The 27257-nt window shown below is 51.3% G+C and overlaps 11 protein-coding genes and 1 pseudogene across 12 annotated transcripts, besides 1 other annotated feature; 8 read left to right on the forward strand and 4 right to left on the reverse strand.

Annotated features, from left to right (window-relative positions):
* Positions 1-147: 147 nt before the first annotated feature.
* NCS57_01276600 (uncharacterized protein) lies at positions 148-1839 on the reverse strand (the record flags this gene model as incomplete). Its single annotated transcript, XM_053062431.1, has 2 exons — positions 148-1667; positions 1710-1839. 2 exons carry the CDS (start codon positions 1837-1839, stop codon positions 148-150), a joined length of 1650 nt encoding a protein of 549 aa, XP_052908959.1.
* Positions 1840-2411: 572 nt separating this feature from the next.
* On the forward strand, positions 2412-3840 carry NCS57_01276700 (uncharacterized protein; the record flags this gene model as incomplete). The annotated part of the gene is made up of 2 exons (XM_053062432.1): positions 2412-2514; positions 2558-3840. Exons 1-2 carry the CDS (start codon positions 2430-2432, stop codon positions 3838-3840), a joined length of 1368 nt encoding a protein of 455 aa, XP_052908960.1. The 5' UTR covers positions 2412-2429.
* Positions 3841-4341: 501 nt separating this feature from the next.
* Positions 4342-6155, forward strand: NCS57_01276800 (uncharacterized protein; the record flags this gene model as incomplete). The annotated part of the gene is made up of 3 exons (XM_053062433.1): positions 4342-4751; positions 4795-5732; positions 6133-6155. 3 exons carry the CDS (start codon positions 4342-4344, stop codon positions 6153-6155), a joined length of 1371 nt encoding a protein of 456 aa, XP_052908961.1.
* A 1088-nt stretch (positions 6156-7243) lies between these two features.
* On the forward strand, positions 7244-8966 carry NCS57_01276900 (uncharacterized protein; the record flags this gene model as incomplete). The annotated part of the gene is made up of 4 exons (XM_053062434.1): positions 7244-7424; positions 7466-8424; positions 8468-8547; positions 8591-8966. 4 exons carry the CDS (start codon positions 7244-7246, stop codon positions 8964-8966), a joined length of 1596 nt encoding a protein of 531 aa, XP_052908962.1.
* Positions 8967-9268: 302 nt separating this feature from the next.
* NCS57_01277000 lies at positions 9269-11188 on the reverse strand (annotated as a pseudogene). Its single transcript has 6 exons — positions 10760-11188; positions 10430-10697; positions 9967-10355; positions 9708-9905; positions 9516-9653; positions 9269-9463 (listed from the first exon to the last, which is right to left on the reverse strand).
* Positions 9269-11188: a sequence feature.
* A 334-nt stretch (positions 11189-11522) lies between these two features.
* NCS57_01277100 (Lactamase-B domain-containing protein) lies at positions 11523-12662 on the forward strand (the record flags this gene model as incomplete). The annotated part of the gene is made up of 4 exons (XM_053062435.1): positions 11523-11717; positions 11764-11900; positions 11952-12311; positions 12401-12662. 4 exons carry the CDS (start codon positions 11523-11525, stop codon positions 12660-12662), a joined length of 954 nt encoding a protein of 317 aa, XP_052908963.1.
* Positions 12663-13098: 436 nt separating this feature from the next.
* NCS57_01277200 (uncharacterized protein) lies at positions 13099-18304 on the forward strand (the record flags this gene model as incomplete). The annotated part of the gene is made up of 9 exons (XM_053062436.1): positions 13099-13659; positions 13716-14019; positions 14079-14832; positions 15325-15408; positions 15462-16716; positions 16787-16939; positions 17001-17865; positions 17944-18131; positions 18191-18304. The coding sequence occupies 9 exons, from the start codon at positions 13099-13101 to the stop codon at positions 18302-18304; spliced, it is 4278 nt and encodes a 1425-aa protein (XP_052908964.1).
* A 339-nt stretch (positions 18305-18643) lies between these two features.
* On the forward strand, positions 18644-19582 carry NCS57_01277300 (Lactamase-B domain-containing protein; the record flags this gene model as incomplete). The annotated part of the gene is made up of 1 exon (XM_053062437.1): positions 18644-19582. The coding sequence occupies one exon, from the start codon at positions 18644-18646 to the stop codon at positions 19580-19582; it is 939 nt and encodes a 312-aa protein (XP_052908965.1).
* A 609-nt stretch (positions 19583-20191) lies between these two features.
* On the forward strand, positions 20192-20950 carry NCS57_01277400 (uncharacterized protein; the record flags this gene model as incomplete). The annotated part of the gene is made up of 1 exon (XM_053062438.1): positions 20192-20950. One exon carries the CDS (start codon positions 20192-20194, stop codon positions 20948-20950), a length of 759 nt encoding a protein of 252 aa, XP_052908966.1.
* A 395-nt stretch (positions 20951-21345) lies between these two features.
* NCS57_01277500 (FAD-binding-3 domain-containing protein) lies at positions 21346-22776 on the reverse strand (the record flags this gene model as incomplete). The annotated part of the gene is made up of 5 exons (XM_053062439.1): positions 21346-21393; positions 21443-21716; positions 21769-22085; positions 22138-22704; positions 22756-22776. 5 exons carry the CDS (start codon positions 22774-22776, stop codon positions 21346-21348), a joined length of 1227 nt encoding a protein of 408 aa, XP_052908967.1.
* Positions 22777-23693: 917 nt separating this feature from the next.
* NCS57_01277600 (uncharacterized protein) lies at positions 23694-25521 on the forward strand (the record flags this gene model as incomplete). The annotated part of the gene is made up of 4 exons (XM_053062440.1): positions 23694-23849; positions 23909-25011; positions 25067-25210; positions 25269-25521. 4 exons carry the CDS (start codon positions 23694-23696, stop codon positions 25519-25521), a joined length of 1656 nt encoding a protein of 551 aa, XP_052908968.1.
* A 376-nt stretch (positions 25522-25897) lies between these two features.
* On the reverse strand, positions 25898-26917 carry NCS57_01277700 (uncharacterized protein; the record flags this gene model as incomplete). The annotated part of the gene is made up of 4 exons (XM_053062441.1): positions 25898-26142; positions 26195-26622; positions 26676-26748; positions 26806-26917. The coding sequence occupies 4 exons, from the start codon at positions 26915-26917 to the stop codon at positions 25898-25900; spliced, it is 858 nt and encodes a 285-aa protein (XP_052908969.1).
* Positions 26918-27257: the final 340 nt, after the last annotated feature.

Genomic DNA, 27257 nt, shown 5'->3' on the forward strand with positions numbered 1-27257 from the left:
GTAATTTCTCTACTCTACAAGTGTCTAAACGGCAAATATTTCATTTCTATCACCCAGTCTACCCAGACTCCTTCTATAACAAACCCTACTCTTGCATGAGTCTATCTCGATCAAGTCGTATCTGTGAACGCCAAGCGCAGTATATCACTAACTGTCGCTCTTTGCTGGCCACTTCACTCTCCTTTCAGCCCGAACATACAAGTTGTTTGGCCGAATAAGCTGAAACATGGGGTCATACTCGACCGGACCATCCTGAGCCAGGCTAAACTTGTATCGAAACACAAGCTTTGGCAGAAACACCTTGACTTCTTGTAGAGCAAAGTTAAAACCAACACACATGCGGGGACCGGTGGCGAAAGGGATGTATGAAGCGTTTGGCCGGTTCTTGACGCGTTCAGTGTCCCAGCGGTCAGGGTCGAAAAGTGCAGGGTTGTCCCAGATCTTGGTGTTGTTGTGGATGTGGTGGAGGGCGGGAATAACGATGGCGTCTTTGGGGATTCTGTAGCCGCCGGGTAGAATCAAGTCGACTGCTGCTGTGCGTGCTGGTTGATAGGAGGGGTTATGCCGTCTCTGGGTCTCCTTGATATACTTGTCAAGGAAGCTGAGTTTGTTGGTTACATCAGCAGTGATTTGTGTGTCTTCATCAAAGCCATTGTCCACAAGTTCTTGAAGGAGACGTTCTTGCATGCCGGGATACACGACAAGACCGTAGATAAGCCAAGACAAAAGGGAGCTTGTTGTGGTGAAGCCGGCACCTGTAGCAACGACAAGAGGCTCCATGATGCGATTCCGTGGTAGCTTGTTGCCCTTGCTGTCGCTTGCACGGAGAACATAATCGACCATGTTCTCTGCTTGAAGAGCAGCGTCTTGCAAGTCAAGATCTCCAACGCCCTTTGAGGCATTCGCCACGGATTCTTCCATCATCGTCTCCATGCGTGCTCGTGCTTCGCGAAGACGTTGGGGATCGCCGAACGGCATGTTTCGGTACCAGCTTCCCATTGAAGTGATCTTTTTGTTCAACTCAAGAGATTGAGCGATTCTCAAAACCATCTCATGTGGACGAGCATCGACAGCTGTAAAGTGCTTGAAGTCCATACCAAGCACAAGCTTTCCGACGGCTTGAGATCCAAGCTTGAGCATGTATGGATACACGTTCCAAGCCTCATCGTGCTCGTCGAGTTCATCAAACACCTTGAATGCATCCTCGACAGTCTTTTGCATGGTCGGCGCGTAATGCCTCACGGCCTTAGGACCCAAAGCTGGCGGTAAAAACTTGTGCACCTCTTTCCACTCTGGCGTATTCGTGTCTCCAAGGAATACTCCGGCTTCCGTGTTCTTAATGGGAAAGAGAGGATGGCCTTCAATGATTCGCTTGGAGAAAAAGTCGGTCTCTCCAAAGACAATGTTGGCCAGAGCAGGGTCATTTGTGTGGTAAATGGTGCTGCCCATGTTGGTGGTCTTGAACAGAGGGCCATACTTTTCGAATAATCGCTGATGATTGCCGAGATGGTCTGGATACACCTCAAAGTAGTTTCCAACGAATGGAAGACCTTTTGGGCCGGGGACTTCCCGAACAGCCTTTCCATCGATGGTAATGGCTACATCCTCAGCTGCGAGGACATCCGCGACTGTTGTCAAAGACTCAGACTGGTTGACGAATCCAATGCCTGCTATTGTTAGATGATTCATACAACAGGCAGCTCACTCACCATTTGGATCAACAATAGCAAAGTGAGAAGCTACAAGATGCTGAAGAGACTGCTCATCTAATGATGAAGGCAGCTCAATATCTTGGGCAGTAGAGGAGTCTCCGCACAAGTAAAATCGTTTGGTAGCCATTGTGAGTTTGATGAGAATTACACTACGTAAGACCAGCAGACCCCTTTACTTATCATATAAGTCACATCGTCGCCGACAAGTGGATTAGCATGAACCGAGGCTCGTAACATCGCCCCAACCTTGCTTGAAAATTTGAAGCCGCAATGGCGGTGGAACCTTGCTAAGATGATGGCTCATGCTCATTCCAAGGTCCAGGATTGGACGTTGAGCGATTAGAAATAGGGGATAATTTGCGGGTCATGAGGATCTCCGGGACGGCGTCCAGCTAGTCAGGATGCGAAACGCGTTCTCTCGCATGTTGTTATCTCTGCCGATCATGCACGCTCTCGGCATTGATGTCTTTATGAGGCAAAAAATGGATATATGATGAAACCGGCAGTGGAAATTCATTGTTCGGAGACCCGCACGGAAGCTCCGGGACCCACTCCGGCGGGATCGGCCGAGAAGACCCGAGCCGCGGCATTACTAGAATGGGCAAGTTTGGATTGGCCACTGCGACGAGGTAGCATCGCAATTTCAGGTTTTATAACGGCCTTTATCTTGACCAGCCGCAGTGTCGTCTACTGGTTAACCCTACATCACCCACAATCATGGCATCAGGACCGGAATTCACTGCCAAGGAGGTGGCAGCTCACAATACGTCTGATGACTGCTGGATGACAATCCAAGGTCAAGGTGAGTGGACTTGAATATTCAATGAACGAAGCTAATATTTCAGTCTACGATGTCACCAAGTACATTCACGATCATCCTGGCGGTGCAGACATTCTCATTGAGGCTGCTGGCAAAGATGCCACAGTAGACTTTGACAATGCCGGCCATTCTGAGGATGCTTTTGAGATTATGGCAGAGTATCGCGTTGGAAAGTACAAAGGAGCTCCGAGAAAAGATGCTCCCAAGCGTGTTACCCTTCAGCCTAAGACAGCTCCCAAGGCCAAGTCAGGAGGTCGAGCTTCTGCAGTCGTGGCCACAGCCGCCGTCTCAAGTGCCCTTGCTCTGCACCAAGCATACCGCTTCAATCCTGGGTTCTTGGATGCGCTTCCTGCTTTCAAGCTTTCGTCAAAACCAAACCGAGGCTTGGGCTTCTTTGAAGGGTTTGTCTTGGCGTCTGCTCTGTTCACCGTTGCTGGCACTTACGCGGTGAAGAGACTTTCCAAGTTTCTCCATTTTGAAGAGGGCGGTTTCATGAGTTATCCCCCTCACAAAAAGATGCCCAAGGTCTCCAGGCCTAATCCTCTCATCGAACGAGGATGGCTTGATCCTTCGACATACCATGCTCTCCCACTCACCGAGAAGGACCTCATTGCCCCCAACGTCTACCGATTGGTTTTTGCCTTGCCTACACCCACAACAGTGCTTGGCCTCCCGATTGGTCAGCATCTTTCAATCAAGGCAGATGTCGGGGGCAAATCGGTCAACCGGTCATACACACCTATCTCCAACAACTCGGATCTCGGTACTTTGGAGTTGGTCATTAAGTGCTATCCTGATGGACAACTAACAGGGGGTTACTTGGCCAACGTTGAAATTGGAGATGAAGTGCTATTTCGAGGACCCAAGGGCGCCATGCGGTATCAGCATGGTCTCTGCAAAAAGATTGGCATGTTGGCTGGTGGAACTGGTATTACTCCTATGTTCCAGATCATCCGTGCCATCTGCGAAGATGATCGAGATCTCACGGAAGTCAGTTTGATATATGCCAACAGATCAGAGGAGGACATTCTTCTCCGAAAAGAGCTTGAATCATTCGCTCGTCGGTATCCCCAGAATTTTAAACTCTACTACCTCCTCGACAATGCCCCAGCTGACTGGAAGTATGGTACCGGGTATGTGACGCAGGAGCTCATGGCTGAAAAGTTTCCTGCACCTGGACCAGACTCCAAGGCCATGTTGTGTGGTCCTCCAGGGATGGTCAGCGCGGCCAAGAAGTCGCTGGTCAACCTTGGTTTTGAGAAGCCGGGAGCTTCGGCTAAGATGACAGACCAGATCTTTTGCTTCTGAGATGTGTCTTTACACTTTTTATCATAGTGGCACGGAAAATGGGTTGATAGACTGGGATGGTGTTAGATGGTGGGAAATGTTGTAGATAGAATGGTATGGGCTGAAAAACACTCTTGCTACAATTTCATATGTGATAGATTACCGCAAAATGCCTTTGTACATTACTCTACCTTTAGGCCTCATCGTTGAAAGCAAATTGATCATGCAAAGTGTGCTAACGGAGGGCCACGGCTATTTAACGTGCCTTTCTAATTTGATCATTTCCATTCAAAAGTTGGCCATTTACATTTAACAGGGCTTTGGCACAGCCAAACACGTCTGTCTCCAAGGCAGAATCACAGCCTCAATCCCTGCGAGGCGTTTTGGCGATAACGCCTCGCCAAGGTGATGCTAAGCCACCACCAATGAGGTCCCAGTTGTGCCCCTCAGCTGAGCTGAACATCGAAAGCCACAGCCTGATTTCTTCCGCATCAAACAATCTTCCCTCATCAATCACGGCAGATGGATCCTCTATCTATCGCGGCTGGTTGCGCCGGCCTGATATCGACGATTGGCACTCTTTCGCTGTCAATCCATGGATTCGTCCGAACATGCCGAGAGGCTCGCAAAGACCTAGACAAGGTATCGCGGGAGCTGCAGTCTCTCCAGTCGGTTCTCAGGCTCATTGAAGATGACGCTACCAACGAGGAAAAGCCCTTTCCCCCGGTAATCGGACAACACGTTTTGAGTATCGTCTCAAATTGCAACTCAGTCATTCTCGAGATTGGGGCCTGTATTGCTCAGTACGGACAAAAGCGGTTGAAAGCCCAGGTGATGTGGGCCATAGGCGGACAAGGCGATGTTGAGAAGTTGAGAACAAATCTAGAGGCTCACAAGTCTTCGTTGGAGCTGGCACTGGATATGCATAGCTTGTCAGTCACTTGCAGTGTCATTGAACCAGGCTAACACACCTAGGGCGATAACGAAAGACATCAAAGCTGATACTACCGAGATTCGCTATGACACTACGAGTATCAGGGAAAATACCGAACAAATCTTGCAAGAGATTGTTCGTCTCCAGGCTCAGCTACCCAAAGATGTCACTACGCCAAACGACTATGTCCTCCAGAGGTTTTTGGAGGAGATGACGACATATACGGAGACGGCATTGGACACAACTATCGTTGGCAGCGATGACGACAGCATTCAAGCATTTTACGACATTGAAGAAGTCTCTGAAGCCTCAGCGGACCAAAAAAGATCTGATGACAGCTTGGCTACCTCAAACGAGCCACAACCCCCAAACGTTTCTGAAGCTGAAAGGGCCTCTGAGCCCCCGGCAAATACGAACCCTAGCGGTAATTTGACGTCCTCGCAAGAGCCCCCAAGCCAGCAGTCGGCCGCATCCAGAAAAGCCGTGAAACATTTTTCACGCCGCTTGAATAAAAGGCCTCACCTACAGGCCGATCATGCCGAATTTCCAGCAAGTCAGGGTCCATCCAAAAATGAAGCCACCTCGGCACAACAGAGGGCCTCAGCTTTGAAGGAGGCATCAGCAAGCAAGGATTCGGACACAGGAGCTAGAGGAAAGAAGGCCCAAGGACGCGGGGTTACCCTCACGCCCAGCGAAGCCCCGATGCCCAAAAGTGCTGATGATGACCCGGGCACTTCAAAAGAGCCGCAGCCCGCACGCTTATCCAACGACGAGGCTCCAGCACTAGATTTCAGTCCAAATTCAAAGCTCCTGGCTAGCAAGAGCACAGATGCAGGCACCACAGAGAATAAAAAGTCCAAGAAACGCACGACTGCCCTCAATGAGCCCACGATTGACTCGTCGGGCAATGCCCACGTCAAACTCGTTGACGGAAACCTGGCCGTCGACTTCCGCTACCTTAACCCATTAGCAAATAGGGGTGAGTTGTTTTCGGTGATGGCAGATGTAAGGGGAAATGAATGGGGGACCTGGCGATACATGGTAGTTACGTGTCCGGCCAGACAACTTACGGCTGAAAAATATCTCCTTCGACCTATGATATCTTCACGGCTTAGGACTATCCGTACGATTTTGTCCTTTCAGCTGACACTCGGTGAATCACCAGCCAAATTTGCCAAAAGATGGAGCATCATACGGATGGAACTGCATCGTCTCTCTAACTCACAAAGGAGCAGCGTGGTCATTCATGTCTTCGGCCCTCCAGGTTGGAGGAGGCTGGATACGAATATCTCGACAGCTCTTCAGGAGATGTGCATCAACCGGGCACCGGAGTCACGGATAGCATCACTTGACGGACATGACCTCTCACATTGGTATAGCGAGCGAGATCGAAATGTCCTAGGGAAGAGGGTCCATTGCATAGTGCGAGAGGCAAGTCGATTTACCCACTAACGCTAGAACTATCCCAACTGACATAACGGATAGACTTTTACCAACATGTACCCGCAGAAGGCCATATTTAGGTCAAGCAAGCTACATATGAAGGCAGACACTATCCCTTTTCGGGTCATCTCAACGGACTCAAAGTCAAATGAAGACACCTACCAAGACTGGGTGACCGCGATAGGCCAGCAACTCCAACCAAAGGTGGTCATCGACATGACGGAAATTTCGGAAGATCATCGTGGTGTTAGCATGTGGACCCAGGGGGCACAGGTAGATGACGATGTGTTGCCACATACAAAAGACACATGGGGAATAGGGTTGAGGTTTGTTCGATTTGATGACTTGATTGGCTATTTGCGCGAGAAAGGATATGGGGATAATAAGTAGCATAAGGTGTATATGGCCGTATATAATCTTGTGCTTGATATTGGAGTGTGAAGCCAAGAACATGGACAGTTGACCTTGACGAGCGCTACAACTCTCCCGGTCTGTCATCAGAACTGGTCAGAATAAGCTTGCACCCCCACGTAAGCTCACATGTCTCGCAAGACGCGATTCACTTGCCTATGGGACCATACGCCCTGGCACGGTCAAGCCAGGCTCCGATCTGTCAAAATTAGCATAAAAGCCTATGAGCTTATTTTGTGGCCTGGCAGATCGCGGCCTGACCACTCGTGAAGCCACCAATGTCAGCCCTGGGTTTTGGACCTTCCCCTTGGGGTAGTCATCGGGGTGTGATCTTCGGCGTCTTGGCGATGCCGTGAGGCAGGGGTGCGATGTCGACATTGCCGTTGGTCGTATACATGTATCAAATCGAGAATGTAAATAGGAAGGACGTAAGGATCGGGAGGACTTTTGATCGACTAGTAGACGTTACATCAACGGTTGGATGCCTGCTCGTGTAACCACCTACCAAGATGAGAATGTTAGTGGCTTGTCGTCTCACGTTCACGTCAATAAGATATGTAATGGCGTAGCTGTTGTAGCTATTAAATACGATCGCTGCCTGCAGCAGCACCAGTTTCTATCATCAGCTCAACCATCATGGCCGACTACAACAAAGAGGCTCAGGCCTACAATGGCATCAAAGGGGGGAGTGAGGAGGAACGACACACCGACAATGAGAGCACCATTGACGCCCAGAACTTTTCTTACTCTGAGGATCGCAAGATTGGCATAACAGGTGCCGTCTTTTTGATCTTGAACAAGATGATTGGAACAGGAAGTTAGTAATCTTTCAATGTCAAGACGCGACTAACAAGATAGTTTTTTCCACGCCTTCAAGCATTTTTGCGGCAACTGGCTCGGTCGGGATTTCCCTCATGCTCTGGGTGATCGGCGGATTCCTCACCTTTTGCGGTCTCAGCGTGTTCCTTGAATTTGGCCTCGCAATTCCTCGATCGGGCGGTGAGAAGAATTACCTCGAGCGTGTCTACCGTCGACCTCGATACCTGGCAACCTGCGTCTTGGCCTCCCAGATGATTCTTCTTGGCTTTTCTTCGGGAAACGCCCTGGCTTTCGGTCGATATATCCTCTTTGCCTCTGGCAGGGAGACTCCTGACGGTTGGGAGGCTCGTGGCATCGCTGTTGCGTGCATCACTTTTGCTGTCGTCCTTCACAGCACCCTACCGAAGTGGGGAATTCGACTCTTCAACGTCTTGGGTGTGTTCAAGGTTGTGATCCTGCTGTTCATCGTCTTTGCTGGATTTGCAGCTCTTGCTGGCCACCGCCGTGTGCCAAACCCTCACAACTTTGAGCACGCCTTTAGAATCGAAGAGGGAGACGGATACGGAGGTGGAGGAGCATACGCTTACTCGAATGCCCTGTTGAACATCATCTACAGCTACAAGGGCTGGGAGAACGCCAACTACGTCGTGAGCGAGTTGAAGCACCCCCGAAAGACGCTCTCCATCGCCGCTCCTATTGCCATTGGCGGTGTCACGATTCTTTACGTCTTGGCCAACGTCGCATACTTTGCAGCCATTCCCAAGTCTGATCTTGCCAAGTCGGAAGTTATCGTGGCTGGTCTCTTTTTCCGCAACATCTTTGGACAGAGTGCTGCTGCGAGAAGCTTGCCTGCTTTCGTTGCCTTGAGCAACTTGGGTAACGTCTTGGCCGTGTCTTTTGCGCACGCTCGCGTCAACCAAGAGTTGGCCAAGGAAGGAATGCTGCCTTTTAGTCGTTTCTGGGCTTCTAACAAACCTTTCACTGCTCCAGCTGCATCTGTAAGTTATCGCTGATCTTCCTGAATGTGCTCTGACCTTGTAGCTCTTCCTTCACTGGATCGTCACGGTCATAGTCCTGCTCGCACCTCCAGCAGGCCCTGCCTACAACTTTATCGTCAATCTGTATGTGTATAAGCCCCTCTTCAGATCAATTCTAACAATTCAGGTACACATATCCCGGCGCGTGGATCAACGGCTTCGTCACAGCTGGTCTCATCTACCTCCATTACAAAAAGTCGGAGAACTGGTCGTCCCCCTGGCACACCTACCTTCCCATCTCGGTTATCTACATTCTCGCCAACATCTTCCTCGCCCTTGTTCCCTTCATTCCACCTGATGGAGATATCAACGCGGATGGGTACCCGTACTACGTCTTCCCTGTTGTTGGTGTCGGTGTCTTGATCCTAGGAGGTGTTTACTGGAGTCTCTGGACAAAGGTTCTTCCTCGTATTGGAGGCTACAAGGTTGTTGCTGATCGGAGTTTTGATGAGAATGGTACCGAGGTTGTCAGATACCGCAAGGTTGCTGTCAAGAGGGAGTAGGGTGCGGTTAATCCCATGCATGAATGCTATTTTTGAGAGTATTTAAGATATTTGTTCAGAAACAGAGCGTGCCTTTCAGAGAGCGGCCTCGGCCAGCGAGTAAGTGGACAAAGCATGGAAACCGGCAGTAAGATAGACAGGCGGCGAAGACAATCCATCAACGCGACCACGAATTAATTGGAACACCGCAGCCAAAGATCAAATAGCATCTCTGATGATTAAAATTGGACATGGGAAGAAGCTGTGTATATCCTCCGAGGTTTATTTCATTCTTCGTTATCAAAACCTCCTTGTCTTTGACGTCAGACCTTTCCCATATCCCTCAAAGCAACTTTGCAAATCATGCCCTTCTGCTTCACTAGCCAGTAGTTCTCCATGTGTACATTACAGGAAGCCGCTTCTGAAAAGTCAAACCTCTTCACTAGAGTGGGAACAAGCTTGTTCATTTCAAGAAGGCTGATATTCTTTCCGATGCAGGTTCGAGATCCGGCTCCGAACTAAGACAGGTCAGGGGCTGCGTGTGCAACGCGGACCAAGCCATGTACTTACCGGCATCCAAGAAGCGTCCATCATCTTGATTTTTTCTTTGTCTGTTGTGAGCCATCTCTCAGGCCTGAATTCGTCTGTGTCCGGCCCAAAGACATCGGGGTTGCGGTGGGCAACCCACGAATTGACGCCCACGACAGCCTGAGTAAAGTCGGTAAGAAAGTAAACACCAGATTTCTACCAGTTCTCACTTACGCCCGATGGGAAGAAGGTTCCGCTGATGGTCGCGCCGCCCTCAGGCACAACCCGTGCCAGAGGAAGGCCTGTGGCTGGATGTAGCCTCAGGCTCTCCTTGATGCAGGCTTGCAGGTAGGGCATCGACTGAGTCTCTTTGAAAGGAATCTTGTCCACATCTCCTAGATGAGCCAGCTTTTCATCAATCTCATTTCTCAGCTGCAGTGACAGGCATTAGCGGATGTACACCAACATAGCCAGCTTGTACAATGAAACTAACCTTGGAGAGGCATTCAGGATGCTTGATGAGAGAGAAAATAGTAGCACAGAGAGAGATAGATGTCGTGTCTGAACCAGCACCAAAGTTGGTTAGACACAGCGTCTGGATTGCGGCCTCGGGAAACTTGTCGGGGTTCGCTTGATGGAGGCTCAAAGCTTTAGACAAAAAGTCTTGTGCCTTGTCGAAGCTCCTATCCGTCGAGCGTATCTTCCGGCCTTGTTGAATACTAGCCTGAGTAAAATTGGCCACGTACGCAATGCCGTTGGCTGGTAGGAAGTTCATAAGCCAAGAAAGGACACCATGAAGTTCATTGACCACACCAATGACGGCACAATACTTAAGGTAATCATGTAGACTCGAAAAGATGTTCCTTTCGTCAGTTCCCTTTTCTAGAAAGCCTACTTTCTGGCCGACCTAACAGTGACTGTTAGAACCATGAGTCGAACCAGAGAACCGAAAGTACTTGCAGTGATTTGCCCGATGACATCAAAGGCGTAACATTGCATCCAGAATTGTAGATCAAAGGACTTGCCACTATGGGACAGTTCTGACATTCGATCGACGAAGAGGTCAACACATTCATCGACGGCGCTCTCCATCGTGCGTAGAGAGGTTACCGAGTATAGGTTGGCCACCAGTCTTCTGTTGGCCGAGTGTCTGGCGGCATTTTGATCGGTAAAGAGATCCTTGAACTGGGCATTGGGGTCGCTAGAAGCTTTGTACCATGATGACTTGGGGCAAGGGTTAGTTGGACTCCTTGTAGCGCTACCAAAGAACAACTCGAAGCCCGCACCTTTATGAAGGGCTTGCCAATCCCATATATTGTCTTGATAGCATCGGGGTCGTTGAAGCTAAACTGGTTCGGGGCGATTCGGACAACTGGGCCTGCGGTTCTCATATTAGCTACCCAACTTGGAGAAATCAGAAAGCAAATGTCTTGCCGTATTTCTTGTGCAACCGAATGTTGGTCTCGTGGAACATTCCCTTGCTCACGTTTCTGAGGTACCAAAGGCGGGAGAAACGAGCTGAGATCGGCCCAGGCACCGCTCTCAAGCTGGAGAATAGACCTTGTCCTACAATCCGAGCTATGGCCAGCAGCAGCAACCCCACCCCCAAGAAGCTGATGTTCTGCGCTGTCAACAAGAGAGTACTCATGATTTGGAATGGTTGACGGTAGAAATGCCGCTTGAGTCTGCGTTGGATATAGGTTCAAGGCAAGCGGGCTGTGAAATGTGGTATGGCTCAATTAATGACGACTGGTCTACTTCACATATAAAGCTTCTCCCCCTGGGGTCGCATGGCTTCACTGAAAGTCAGGTGCGCTATTCTAACCCCCGAAAACCTGGGGAATCCAGGGAATCCGGGGAACCCGCACCTTGGCATATGGAGAACCCGATGACTTTCCATCCCGAAGTATGTGGGGTGACCATAATGTGGGGTAGAAAAGTCTTTCCGCTCTGAGCGGGGACCTTATGCAATAAAGCAGCTCGTGAACCGTCACCGTAGGACTCCGCGAACGTCTGTTAGCCTCAGAACATCTCAGACTAGCAGCGAGCATGGCCAGGGAACTTCCAGGCGCTAGCGGAGAGGTGCAAGTTGTCCTTCTTGACGGAGGAGGCTTCACGACGACAGACGACACCAAGATCCATGCTGATGGGCACAGTCGTCCTTATTACCTTTACGACTGGTGCTTCTACTTGTATCACAAACCCACAGGGTCAAGAGTTCTCTGGGACCTGGGCATTAGCAATGTCAGTTGATCTGCTCCAACCCAGAACTCAGTTTGACTGTGACTAGGATCGTGAACTGTACACGCCATTCGTGCTCAATTTCCATTGGCCTAGCTGCAATCCAGTTGGACCGCGGCGCAGTCTCGTCAATCAGCTCGCCGACTTGGGTGTGGCGAGTGAGCAGATAGACACTATCATCTTCAGGTGCGTAGATTGTCCCTAAAGCCTCCAGGTGCTGATCAAGACGTGACATAGCCATGCTCACTGGGATCATTGCCGGCCCATAAAGAGCGAATTTCCCAATGCCAAGGTGTTATTTGGCCCAGGGACAGGTTCTCACTGTTCCCCTGGACATATCCGCGACGGCAAGATCCAGCCCATGGTACAATGGGACTCTCGCTTCTTTGGAACTTCAGATGTACGTACAGATCCTTACGAAGAGTTGAAAGGGCCCTGGAAGCCGTGGGGCCCATTTGAACAAGCCCTGGACTACTTTGGTGATGGCAGCTTCTGGATTCTGCAGGCGCCTGGCCACATGAAGGGAAACCTGGCGGCATGTGTAAGATTGAAGTCAGGGGAGTGGGTATTACTGGCAAGCGATTGCTGCCACTCCAAGTAAGTTGACGAATATATGCTGCCTAGGAAGAGAGATGGAAGTCTGAACGGCGTGACCAAGAGACCGGCTGACAGCATGCGCTGGGTAGGGAAATCTTTGACGGCGTCAAGCAAATAGCCAACGTTTCCATGCCCGATGGTTCCATGTTTTGCTTGCACGAGAGTCTAGGCGCGGCTCTTGATACCATTGGAAAGCTGAGGATGGCGGTTCGCGATTATGGGATGCATATTGCAATGGCGCACGACGCCGAGTTTATTAAAGAGGGCAAAGACTCTGTTCTGATGTCTCTTCTGCATCCTCTGTTTGATGAGGAGTGCTTGGCAAGAATCCGGGCTCATCAACAACCTTGAACTCGCTTTAATTAGGGTTCTTTATCTCAACTGTTTACCTACTCTGAATGAGACTCTGTACTACATGTTGCATGTCCCCCCTTGGCTTGTACATGTACGGTATTGTGGCCGCTTCTCCACGAATCACTATCTTCTAATATGCTTCTTCCACCAACGCGGCAATGAGTAAAAAATGGTTGGCCCGGTGACTTGCCCCATCTATGGCGCATGGTATACAGGATGGGGTACCGAACGCTCTTGGGGCACTTAAGGAGGGGGGTGGGGGCTTCTAGAACGTGGGGTTCGTTCATCGACTGCTCATGGAGATGGCCTATTGGAGTGACGGCCAATGCCAACTTGAAAAGGCTTGACTACCGCTTTGATACTTGCTTTCCTTATCGCACATTCTTTTCTTCCTGCCATCCAACCCCTCTACAATCCTCACCTCAACATCATCATGGCTGTCCTTGGCTACGCTGGTCTTCTAGTCCTTCTTGTGGCATGTATATACTTACGAGGCCGCGGCCGAGGCGAGCTCCCACCAGGGCCCAAAGGCATCCCCCTTCTTGGGAACGCTCACCAGCTTGGCTCCAAACCGCATCGGCAACTGCAACTCTGGGCCTCGCAGTTTGGCAGTGTCTTCACAGTCCGGCTGGGTTGGGAAAACTGGGTCTTCATCAATGACCCTACCAGCGTCCGCGAAATCTTTGACAAGCAGTCAGCCGTCACTTCTGGGAGGATGCCACAGCCTGTGCTCTCGGGCATCCTCTCAGGCGAGAATCGCCTCCTCTTGCTCACATACGGAGAGAAGTGGCGTAAGCTCCGAGCCATTGTGCACAAGTCGCTCACACCCAAGGGTTCCAGCACATACAAGCCTGGACAGGAGTTTGAGGCCAAGCAGCTCATTTACGACATTGCAACCGACAACGCGACACAGGAGGACTTTTATATGCACGTACGCCGCTACACGACCTCGGTGGTTCTTCTAAGCACGTACGGACTTCGCGTGCCTTCATGGGTGAGTGGACTGATGACTTGATTAGAGCCCTGTTCTGATGGCCATGGCCTGGACAGGACTGTGACGATATCCGCGCCATTTACGGCCTTCTTCATGACTTTTCCCAAGCTGCTCAGCCTGGAGCCTATCTCGCTGATTTGATCCCACCTCTGGGAAATCTACCATGGTTCCTGCAGTGGTGGCGACCAAGCGCGATCCGGGCGTACAAGAAGCAAAGGGACACATGGATGGGGTACTGGAAGAGGCTTCAAATTGCTCTGCAAGAGAATAGGGCTCCTGAATGTCTAGTACGACAGCTGGTTGAGTCTGACCTCAAGAAGCAAGGCATCTCCGAGGTTGAGGCAGGCTTTGCTGCTGGTTGTAAGAATATCCCCAGATCCTGTTGCCAAAGCCTCGCCGACTGACAACGAGGGGTTCAGCAATGATTGAGGCAGGCTCCGAGACGACATCATCCGCTCTCAACAGCGCCATCCTATATCTATCAGCGCACCCAGAGGTACAGGCTATAGCAGACGAGGAGCTATCACGAGTAGTCGGCGACGAACGATCACCTACCTTCGACGACGAGGCCGACCTCGCATACATCCGCGCCATTGGCAAGGAAATCCTACGTATCCGGCCGGTAACCACGATCGGAACACCACACTATACTACTGCAGACATCGAGCATAAGGGCTATGTTATCCCGAAGAACACAGTGGTTTGCATAAGCCAGTACGTGCTGCACTTCGATCAAGGTCGCTGGGAGAAGGACGGTGGCCGCTTGTTTGATCCATCACGGTACTTGGCATATCCCGAAAAGGCCGGCGTGTACGCGGCATCGCGGGACGCCAACAGTCGCGATCACTTTGACTTTGGCGCCGGGCGAAGGATCTGCCCCGGGATGCATCTCGCCGAGAACAGCCTCTTCATCACTCTGGCCAAGCTGCTGTGGGCGTTCCGCATTGAACCCGGCCAGGGGCCCGATGGCAAGCCCCTACCCGTGGATCTCTCGGATGATGCGTATGAACCTGGCGTCAACACACTGCCCAAGCCCTTCAAGGCCCGGTTCGTTGCCCGGAATGAGACGAGGGCCCGGGTGCTGCGCGAGGAGTGGGCGGTGGCGCAGGAGCAGGGGTTCTGGCTGGGCGATGTCAAAGTTGACACCAAGGGAGTAGTTGTACAGGAGGGTATGTAAGTAGATTAGATGACTTGATGCCGTAGAGCGAATCATGGGGGTGACATTATCATATGACCACCATCGTTCTCCACCGCGAATAGATCCCGGGGTTCGGTTCCCCATCTTCTCCTCCCCGCAATCTAGCCTCTCTGGTCATGGTTTCTGGGAGAAATCCTGGGGAGACACAGGCCTGATTGGCCGAGTGATGCCCCGGTAATCGCTGAGTCAAGAGTCCAGGCCGACGGTTCAGCTCTCCCATGTCGTCCACCAAATCTGGGAGCCCAAGAGAATTCATCTTGCCTCATCATTCCCCTTGCCCTGCCCTAACCTGTCCTGCTCTGCCTCACTCCTTCAGACTCGCACGCTTACAACCGAATCATCATTCTGGCTTGCATGTCTTCAGCCATTGAGACCAGCGTCGTAGCCACACCTAGAGTCGTCTCACGTAGGGGCCGACCGCGCCGACAGTACAAGTGTCGCCATTGCGCAAAAGCTTTCAAGCGTAGCGAGCATTGCGTTCGTCATGAGCGCACGCACACGCACGAGAAGCCCTTTGCGTGTCGATACTGCTTAAAGTCCTACTCTAGGAAGTATGTGCTGCCGCCCGCTGATAGCTCATCGCTGACTTGACTCCCCCACACAGAGACTTGGTCACCAGGCACGAGCGCACTTTGCATGCTCATGATCAGGAGGCACAGCAGTACAAACAAAATGACGCAGACGGCGAGTACGTGGCCGATCAAGTAAATGTCGCCTGGGCAGCTCCTGCTCGGTCGGCAGCCCCGGACACGCCTCCGCAAGATCCCCAAGCGCTCGAGACCTGTCACCATCTCGATCTTGTGCCCAGGGCTGCATCACCGGGGCATGGGAACGGAGGAGCCCTCTCGCCGTCTTCTTCATCCACGACGCCATCCAGTACTTCCCAAAGCGTCGCCAGTCGCTTGGCTTCTCTCGACGAGGCAGATTCCGCCGTTGCCATGATTGCCGAGACTGTGAGCATAGGCACCGCCCACCATGGCCCAAGAGATGCATCAGTGGTTGCTGAGAGTGTTGCGGTCAGCCACCCCAGGCCAGATTCTAGCCACAGCTCCCAGAATCCGCCTTTCGATCCCTTGCGCCATGCAAGCGACCAACACAACAGTAATGGCACGATTGATGCAGATATCGCTATAGACATGGACATTGACAATCTGATGCCATATACGCAACCACCAGCAGACAAGGGCACCTCCCCGCATCAGCATCGGCATCGGCAGAGCCGGAACCAGTCTTTGCCTTCCAACCCCATTGTTCAAGATCCCATGCCCTTCACCTTCTCACCGATGCCCGATGTCGACTTGGATCTCTCTGGATTTACATTCACCCCTCTAGCCGCTGATGTATTCGACCTGCCCCAGAATCAGCAGAATGTTCAACCCCAATACCATTTCAGCTTCGCTGAACTAGACGCCCTATCTCACTTTGGCCAATCGAACGCCCAGATCCCCCTACAGGACGACTCTCTGAAAAGTGGCAATGCTCTCCCAGACACTAACGTTACTGGGAAAGAAGCTGATCAAAGCGACCTTCCCATATTGCTCTCGGGCGAGCGTGTAGCCTATCCCTCTTTGGTTCTAGATAATAGTACCTACCTCTCCATACAAGCTGATCTCATGGAGCGCCTAGGAGCCAGCCATGTCAAAGTTGACCTCCCTCCTGTTAAACTCTTACAGGGGTTCTTATCAGGCTACATTTCGAGCTTCCACACACACCTGCGAATCATTCACCTCCAAACGTTTGACCCAAGGACGGCGCCGAGCCCTCTAGTGCTTGCCATGTGCAGCATCGGAGCTCTGTATCGCCTAGATCGCCGTCGTGCGCGGCATCTTTACGATATCGCGGTCCGTTCTGTCGAGACGGTATGTTTTCCACATGACATAGGCCAGGCTTGGATTCTCCCTCGGCCTGCAAGACGACTGACTGTTTTAGATTGCACGCCCATTGCAGCACGACAAGACTCTTGTCAAGGACTACTGTCTTTGGTATGTTCAAGCAAGGGTGCTTCTCAGCTTCTACGCCGTCATGAGCGGCGACAAAAATCTGGTCTCTAGCACCATGGATAGCAATGGGTTTTATACCGTGGTGAGTATAACCTGTTGTCTGCTGAGGCTTCTCCCAGGCCGTCTGGCTGACTGGTGACCAGGTCTTCAACCACGTCAGAGTTTCACTCGGGGGAGACAAGCCTAGCGTGGCTCGGATGACCTGGCACGAATGGATAGAGTACGAGTCCTGGAAGCGACTGCTGGGGGCCCTATTTATAACAAGCACCCTCACAATGGTCTTGTTCGATGTCAACCCGGGATTCAACGCCACACAAGACCTTGATTTTGAAACGTTTGAGGACGAAGATTCATGGAGCGCCGAGTCGTCAAATAAATGGCGTGAACTATGGGCAAACCGTCTGAAGCAGCAGCAGTCACGTCCTGCGAGTCGACGTACGATGCGGCAAGTCCTGACGAACCTCATGTGCCCCAGCAAATCCCCGTCCGACATGGAGCCGCTTCGAATCTCGACCTTTTCAGCCCTTGTTTTGATGCACGCTGTTGTGCTGCACATGTGGCAGAGATCCCAAGTCTTTCAGGCCCTTGCAGACTCATCTATCGGCCAGGATCATCTTCGCTTGTCCCTCCTAGAGAGCACACTCAAGTCCCTCACTCGATGCGAGTCCTTCTTACGGAGCGGTGAAAAGGATTCATGCCATCCAGATGACAATGGCGACACGGAGACATCGCTGGTTTTCAATAGCCATGCTGTGCTGAGGATTGCCTACATCAGGCTCTTCAAGCCATCATGTCAGATCAACCTGACATGCCAAGACCCCGTCGATATGGAGGCATCAATCACTTCTTTTGTGACAACAAAGATAGAACGGGGCCCGCAGCTCCTCGAGGCCTGCGTAAAGACGCTGGAGGGGCTGATCATTCCCGTAAGACTGGGCCACATGTTGGTACGAAAGACGGCGGCGTTTCGATGGGGCGTTGAGCATGCCATCGCTGGATGGGAAAGCGGTATGTGAAGGACCTCTGCCTTTTGGTCCCCTTCAGTTGCTTTACTATTCCTTTTCGGTATTCTGACAGCATTTACAGCACTTCTAGTGACCAAGTGGGTGCACTCGGTCGAAATCGACTCCCTGTGTGGCCTACAGCCCACCCCGGAGGAGGAAAAGCTGTTTGCAATCATCCGAGAGGTGCTTGAGGAGGCAGAGTATGACGGCAGTGAAAGCACATCACTGGCCGCTGGAGTAGCCCGGACTTGGGGTTGGTTCTTGCAAGATGTAAGCCAAGTCATGCCACTAAAGCTTGCCTGTGCCCTGCTAACCGCAAATCTATTCAGGTATGGATTTGGGCCATCACCCCTCGGATGGGAGCAGCCCTTGGTCTCTTGGCCGACGCCTATGAAAGAATCACGAGATCGAATCGTCGTCATTCACTTGGTAGTGGCCCGTAGAGATGAATGGACCATATTTGCAGGCGAGGGAGGCTTGGTGTGTAATCATGAAATGAGTACATTTAGGCCCTGGGTCAATAATTGACGGGTCATGTATGATATGGTCTGGCCCTTGTATATTTACTGCCCGAATTACGTCCAGTGTTATTATCCAGACCCCATTGCTGGCTCATCTTTCGACTTGCTGTACGTGCACGGAGAGCCGGGTAAATGCGACAGAGTACTGGTGGATGTGGGGTAATATTTTATTTCATCCTTCTTTTACTTGTCTCGCCCAAGTGTGCCTACACAGATCACGCCAGGTTCAGTTCCGTCTTCTAATTCAGTCATCCCATCAAAATGACCGATGTTGCCAGCGTGAAAACTGCCTTATCGGCCCTTGAAGACAAAGCCTTCGGCGTCGCTAAGCTCTCGGCTTTGCGAGGTGGCACCTTTACGCTTCCCAAGAAGACGTTTGTGTCTGGAGAGTCGGACAATGAACGATGTCAGGTCCCTTCTCTGTCTTTTCTTATCGTTCATCAACCATCTGCCGTCGGCCCTAGGCGTATTCTTTTTGACCTGGGGCTGAGAAGAAATACGAAAGAGTATAGCTTGCCAATTCAGAACCACCTCCGGAACCGCCTACCGCTACAGCCTTTGCCAGATGTTCGACAGAGCTTGCTCGACGCCGGCCTTTCCTGCCAAGACATTGACGAGGTCATCCTTAGCCATGTTCACTGGGACCACATCGGCACGCCCTCCGACTTCCCCCAGGCACAGTTCTTGGTCGGAGCAGGATCCCTTGATGTGCTCAGGAATGGCCTAAATGGGCACATGTCCCATTCTCAATTTCAAGCCAACCTATTCGACAATCTCAGCGTGCGTGAGTTTCCCCCTCCAACCCGATATTCAGACGGTTGGCAGGAAGCGGGCGGATTACACATTCGTGGCCTGACCGACGACGGTTCGATTTATATCGTCGACTGTCCAGGCCATCTCACTGGACACATTGGCTTGCTGGTACGAAAAGAAATTCGAAAATGGGTGTTATTAATCGGAGACGCCTGCCACGATGAAAGGTTGCTTCGTGGAGACATGTCCATCGCGGAATGGACCGACGCCGATGGCCGGATCTGCTGTATACACATGGACAAGAAGCTGGCAACTGAGACTCTGACAAAGTTCTCGCTCTGGAAGCAGGTGTCGGGCCAGTGTGGCTTTGACTTACAGATCATTTTTGCCCACGATGCTACCTGGGCACAAAATAACCCGAGCGCATTTTACCCTGGAACTCTATAGTTTCCATGATTATTCCAGCTAGCAATTTCTGCCGTTTGTTGCCATAGATGACCATCTCGATGAAAAATGCCCCCTGTCTTCTAATCTGTGACTGGAAACCATGCATTAAGACCCCATTGATTTGGCCATGGGGGTAAATTACCCCACAACCTCCCTCCACGCTCCAGAGACGCTGAATATCAAGTCCCCCACAAAACTGCAGCTCCTATCCTATCTTGACCACATGCTTCGAAAAGTCTCCTCTTGATCCATCATACGACTTCAAACACTGTCCTGCTGGCACACACCACGACCCAAAGATGACAGAGTCACCCAACCTCGGTTTCGTAGGCCTCGGGGCCATGGGCCTTCCGATGGCCTCAAATCTCATCTCCAAGGCTCCTAGAGGCTCGACTCTTTTTGTCTACGATGTTCTTGAGAGTTCCATGAACAAATTGGCTCGGAAGCACCCCGAATCGGTTGTACTTTGCCGCTCTCCGAGAGAGGTGGCTCAAAAAGCTGTAAGTCGCTCCGTCACAATCGTCTCAGATCCTGGGCAGATCAGTCATGCCGCCATTCTCCGCAGTGGTCCCAGACTCATGAAAATATTGACAGGAAATAATTTTCACCATGCTTCCAGAAGGATCTCATGTTCGTGCTGTATACCTGGACCCCACGACTGGCATATTGCACCCTGACCTGTCTGCCCGCCTGCTTGTCGACTGCTCCACCATCGACACCAAGACTTCACTGGATGTGGCCAATGAGGTTGAAAGCCAAAGGTCCAAGCCAGTCTTTTACGATGCTCCCGTATCGGGAGGGACTTTAGGTGCGGAAGCTGCCTCGCTGACCATCATGGTTGGGTGTGCCGACGATGGCTCGGATGAACAGTTTCCCCTACTGAATGGGTTGCTGAGTTTGATGGGCAAGACAGTCATCGCTTGTGGTGGACCAGGAATGGGCCTTACAGCGAAGCTTTGCAATAACTACTGTTCTGGTTTAATCTCTCTTGCTACTGCCGAGGCCTTTAATATTGGCATGCGGTCAGGCATGGATCCACGGGTGTTGGCACGCATCTTTGCCACCAGTACGGCGCAGAGCACCATTTGCGACAAATGGAACCCAGTACCTAACATTTGCCCCGATGCTCCGTCGAGTAAGGGGTACGCTGGGGGTTTCAAGGTCCAGTTGATGGCCAAAGACTTTGGTCTGGCTGTTGCAGCCGCCAACGGGGTCGGTGCAAAGATGCTACTCGGTAACGCGGGGCTGGAGGCGTACAGGGGAGCCAGCCAGGACGAAAGCTGCAAGGATTTGGACTCGCGGGTTTTGTTTAGATACATTGGGGGCCGTGAGGACTGGAATGAGAAATCGTCGTCGCGAAAGGAATAGAGAACGAGGCTCAATTACTAGGCTACACCCAAAATCGAAGCATCCGGTTTTCTCATCTATGGTGCTCGTGATTTTTAACCAGGCTAGACTGTCAAATGATGATCACCTGGGCTTAAATACGAATGATGAGCCATCGCAACGAGACAGGGGATGTGAAAGTGTCAACACAGATCCATGCAGCAACGGGTGATTTACTCCCTCGCACCATCAGATACCATATTTTGCGATTGGAAAATCATGACTCTTGCAACTATCTTCAACAGGTGCTACCAAGGGTTCTCTGTTATCAATAGAATAGGTTTTTGGTTACAGTAATGAAAACCCCAGGGGAGTTGGGCATCACCCCATCATTATGGCGGTCCCTAATTGCCCATGGGCCTCGCATGCATCCAACCTCATCGCGTGTAGTGTTGAGTAAAGTCGTAGTTGAGTTGATGGGCGCTCTTTTATCAATTTAGCGTTGCGGTGCTTGGGGTTACAAGTTCTACTCACCTGAAGCATTTCTGAAGCGAGTTCGGGGTCCGTCGCAGCTTTCTTGCACATTTGAAGAAACTCGTCCGTCTCTAAAACCTTGTCTGGTTGCACGCTGAACATGCGTCTGAGGTTGGAGCTGGAGATGGGGTCTACAATCTCTTGGTACTTCTTGCGGCGGATGTCGCTATAGATATCCAGAATGGACGGATCCGCTCGGTTAGTATAGATTCCTACTAGACACTCGTACACTCCGGCCACATCCACGATGCCACCAGTCAAACCCAAGCCGCCGCTGATGTGACGTTAGTGGATGAGGCTATTCGCAGAAATAGAGCCAAACTCACAAAGGGTTGCATAGGTGGGCTGCATCGGCAGCGAGGATGAATCGGCCGACCCGGAGCTTCTCTGCTAGTCGCTGATGCACTTTGTAAGGGCTGATGTTGACCAGCTTGTACTGGCCCGGATCTGGGTGACCTGCAAGCATAGTTCGAAACTTCTCAACTTGTCTCTCCTTCAGCACATCATGGCTTAGACCGGGTGTCTCTCCATATGTCACGCGCCACATGCCATCCTTGGTAATCTTGGCGGCCATATACCAGTGTTCCGGGTCGATGATGAAGTTGGAATCACAAAAGCCAAACTTTTCAAAGTCGTAATACACCTGTGATGGGACGTGAGTTGGTGGCTTTAGCCCATCTTGAGACCAGACTCACGTTGGTAGCGACGATTTGCTCATCCCATGTTCTACCTGGAAACTTCCAGTCTCCAAACAGTGAGCGCCGTACAATGCTATTGGCGCCATCACAGCCGACGACGTAGTCAGCTTCGAGTCGAGACTGCTCATCGTTGGCTTGGCCGACCGTGTCGACCCAGGCCTTTGACTCGTCCTGGCCAATGTCCACCACTTTGTGGTTGAATAGATACTGGAGCTTAGGCAGAGTCTTGGCATGGTCGTACAAGACCTCAGCGAGTTGGCTCAGTGGCAGGGCGACCATTCGGTCAACGCTGTCCTTCTGAGTCTCATGGTCGAGGCCAGCGATGTACGACCCGTCCAGGCGCCGCCACGCCACTGTGTCGACGATGAAGCCCTTTGAGCGAACATCATCGCCAACACCAGCAGAGTTGAGGATTTTCATGGCTGGAGGGCCGTAATGGGTGGCTCGAGGCCTGTCGTCAAGTTTCTCGGCTTGCTCAACGATTGTGACAGAGATGTCCTGCTTTGCTAGCATCAGGCCGAGAAGCTGGCCAGCCGGACCAGCGCCGACAATCAAGACTTGGGTCTTGTCGCCATTGTCAGCCAACGTTGGGAGTCAAGGGGAGTGGGAGCTTACCCTATCCGAGGTAACCGCCATTGTCTCTACCCTAAAGTTCGAATAATAGTGGATGAGTGAAGACGTGATGTGTGCAACTGGATGGGCTTCGTGCTGGGAGCGTTTCTGGTTAGTTAACATGTTTTATATCAACTACGGCACGACACGGCCTAATATTGACCTTTTACTCCGTAAATGCCCCGCAAGAGGTTTCCTCATCATATTTGACTCCGCTATCTAAGAAAGGCTCGGCAAGTCTAGCAGCTGGAGTAAGGGCCCCGCACGTAACCAGAGGGTAGGCAAAACATGCCAAGCATTGCCAGACAGCTCTTTGGCAGGCTATCAATTAGATGAGTTATTATATTAAGGGCTAGGCTTTAAATATAATAAGGAATATAATGATATTATTACAAGATTAATTTTCCCGAGACTGCTCTGATATAGATTTATAGGGGTGATTAGGCCAGGTCTCGAGGCAATGGCATTGTTCTGCTAGGTCCTCCTAGTGAAACATCTTGAATTTTTACTGTCCCATTGGGTCTGATTGTAAGGATAAGTTCTTTATTGCAAGCTGTGAGGGTCTCGATGCTGTGTAGGCGCCTTGAAGTTGATGTCGCGGCCGCCGTTGGTACAGTTGTATTACGAGCCAAGACCCATGTCCAATTGTACCCCCACATTGACACGCCGTCCGTCCAGAGCCACCGGCTACCCCATTTCCAAGGCCATGTTGGCATGCTGCTCTCGAGCGGGGATGCGTATTGTGGAGGAGCCTACCTGACCTCCATGGGGTAAATGATGGGGTGCTTGAACCGGTGCCTGCAGACTAACGTGTTATGCGAAGAAAAAGAGGCCGTGAGGCTTTTGCAGAGACAAAAAGATTGACTTGAACACCTTCTTCTCCCCGTGGCATCACCTTGGTCTTGATCCCCCATCATTACCGCTCGAATCCGTCCTAAAACATGAAGTTAATCAACCACCAAGACGTCGTACATCTTGTACGTCTGCAGACGCAGCGACTCAGAAGCCTGGATGGAGGCGCTCTTGTTCCCGTCGCCGTTGTTCTTATCCTAGTGCTTGCTGGCGTTTACATCTCTCTTGTTCCAAACTCCATCACAGTTAGTGACCACCAAACCTAGTCCAGGCTTGGATCTTGTTAACCTTGTCCCTTCCATAGGATCCTCGCCGGCGAAAACTACCCCCAGGGCCCCCCGGCTGGCCTCTGATAGGCAACCTCTTTGATCTCTCCGACTCGGAGCAGGTGCGCAACAAGGTCCGCGAGTGGCATCGCAAATACGGTGACGTTTTCTACACCAAGATCGGCGCGACCGACTACATTTGGTTATCTTCTCCAAAGGCTGTCAAGGATTTGATGGACAAGAAGTCAGCCATCTACTCCTCCCGACCCCATCTCCCCCTTGCCCAAAATATCGCCAGCGGAAAGTCACGCCAGCTGTTTATGGCTTACGGGCCTGAATGGAGAAGCCTTCGGAAGCATAGCCATGCCCTCTTGAACCTGAATGCTTCCAAGAAGTACAGACCTGTGCAGAACCTCGAGTCCAAGGTAGTCCTGCACGACCTCTTGACTCGGCCCGATCAGTTCTACACCATCAACCGCCGGTACTCCACCTCGGTCATCATGCTCGTCGCCTACGGATACCGTGTCCCGAGCTTTGAGGATCCCTTGATCACAAAGATCTTCAGTGTCCTCGAGAATCTCTCCATCATGATGGCGCCTGGAGCCTTTGCAGTTGAGACCCTTCCTGGCTTGGCCAAACTACCCCAGTTCTTATTTGGCAACTGGCGATCTTGGGGAGAAAAGGCCTTTACCCACGACAGCAAAATCTATCTCGAGCTATGGGAAACCTTGAAGAGAACCACGGATGCTGGGACTGCCAGGGACAGCTTCTGCAAGGAGTTCTATCTCAACGACCCAAAGTCAAAGGGCATCGACGACCTACTTGCGGCTTACACCTGTGGTGGCTTGGTTGAGGCCGGGTCCGAAACAACCGCCACCACCATCAACAACTGGACACTTGCCATGACTCTCTACCCAGAAGTCATGAAGAAGGGCCAGGAAGAACTCGACCGCGTGGTCGGAACAGACCGGATGCCCCAGTGGGAGGATGAAGCTGATCTGCCCTACATCCGCGCCATGATCAAGGAGACGCTGAGGTGGCGACCAGTCAACAAGTTTGGAATGTACCATGCATCGACCGAGGATGACTGGTACGAAGGCCACTTCATCCCTAAGAACTCGGTGGTGGTTCTCAACTGGTGGTAAGTTTACAATCCTGGTCTGCATAAATAAGTCTTTCTCATGAATTATATCAAGGGCAATCCAACGCGATCCCAGCCGTTACACCGACCCAGACACCTATGAGCCAGCACGCTATCTCAACAGTCCCCTCACGGCTGCCGAGTATATGAACTCTCAGGACCCATACGACAGAGATCACTTCTCCTATGGAGCTGGCCGGTAAGCCTATATCAGACAGTTGCCGCCGCTGAATAGTAACTTCTAACCATCTTCACAGCCGCGCGTGCCCTGGCGTTCATCTGGCCGAGAAGTCACTCTTTATTGTCATTTCAAGGACGCTATGGGCTTTCAATATCGAGAAGAAGAAGAGAGCCGATGGGTCAACTGTCGAGCCTTCAACGACCATGATGGCTGGCTTCCTCAGCGTTCCTGAGCCGTTCGACTGCTCCATTACCTGCCGCTCAGACAAGCACAGACGTATCATCGAGAAAGAGTTTGAGGGTACCAAGACTGACGAACTGATTTACTGAAGGCGTCCAGAGATGGACTTTGGCAGTCAGTTCGGCAAATGGACAACAACTTGATAACCAGCAAATGCGTTTTGTGTGTGTGTGTGTGTGTGTGTGTGTGTGTGTGTGTGTGTGTGTGCTGCATCAATATGGCATTTCATCCTGTATTTTGTCCCTTCATATCAAACATGCTACCTGCCAGTTGCCATAAGCGCCCTGCGTATATATCGCGTGGGTGTCACTGTCACTTGCCCTTGACGCACTCCAAACTTGAAACATACTGCCCGAACAGCCATTTAGGAATCCGGCACAATCATTGTCTTCTTGATCGACCAAAGCTATACCAATCCGGCTAGAAATACTTCTGCATATAGTAACTGCTTAGATATTGTGAGGCTTATGGAATAAGTCTACGTTGGCCCTCTCTCATGTTGTTGTCGAGTTCCGAACCCAACCACACATGCTGCGTCTCATCCAGCTTATCTTCAACTTCCGTAATGTTGCCGCCATTTATAAGAAAGCTTTTGCCATTCACTTTCGGGCGTACAATGGGCAACAAGCTGGCCTTGGCAACATCAAGTGGCGAGTTGGCTGGTAGCTCTCCCCAGACCTTCCTGACGTGGTCGGTTACCATGGCGGTCACTGTGATTGCTTGTCAGCTGGAACATGTCAGTCGAGGGGGAGAGTTGCTTACCTGTCATCCATGGTGCAATCATGTTTACAGTAATATTCTGCTTTGGAACTTGAGTCCGGAGAGCCCGCATAAGGCCAAGAACTCCGGCTTTACTGGCGCAGTAGGTGTACAGCGGCGGTGTGTCAAAGTAGCTTGCCACCGATCCGAACAGCACAAGCTGAGACTTGGTCTCGGGAGTCTTGCCGAAGAAGTGAATGGCAGCCTTCGTAACATACCAGGTACCAATCATGTTCACATTGAGGGCCGAGATGTCTGGAGCTGGCAACTCGGATGTTGGAGTGTCGGATGGGTCCTCGAGCTTTTCGATCCTGTTGATGGCTGCATTTGAGATGACCGAGTCGATGGTACCGAATTTGGTGTATGTGAACTGGAAAAATCCGAGGAGTTCGCTCCAGTTTGACACATCGCATTTCTCGAATAGGACGTCACTAGAGATGTTAAGAGTCAACACAGTTGCGTTGGACCGACTGAGAGTGTCTACCTGCCAAGCTCCCGCTGGAAGCTCCTCCCGCTTTCTTCATTCACATCACAGAATGCCACTTTTGCACCATGCTCTATTGGATGAGTTAGCATTGATTGATGTCTCGCCTCGGGGACAGGCTCATGCATACGGTGGGCAAGCGTGACGATGGCATGACCAATGCCAGTAGCACCCCCAGTGACCAAGATGACCTTGCCACGAACATTTTCTAGTTCGGCTTCATCGAAGAGGTAGTTGGACATTTTGTTGTTGGATTATTTGTGGATTACGGATGAAGGATTTTGACGTTAGAACGTGTTGACTGTCTTTGCGACCCGCTATATTGTGCCTTCTTATATGGGCCACCATGAGAGATTTACTTGTGGGGTGCTTAGCAACTCTTGGTATGGGGTAACATGGATGGGGTTAGCTGTGTTGTTTGTTACTGCGGCTGTGGATTCTTTTGGAATCGTTGCGCAATTCATAAAGATGAGGTTTATTAGAATGAGCCTGTTTGTTCCTTGACAGATATCAATCACAGAAAGGAGTAAGGTTCGTTTCAACAGAGAATTTCAATCAATGTACCATCAGGGCTTGGGTCGG

Source organism: Fusarium keratoplasticum, chromosome 10 (assembly GCF_025433545.1).
Source record: "Fusarium keratoplasticum isolate Fu6.1 chromosome 10, whole genome shotgun sequence".
NCBI lineage: Eukaryota > Fungi > Ascomycota > Sordariomycetes > Hypocreales > Nectriaceae > Fusarium > Fusarium keratoplasticum.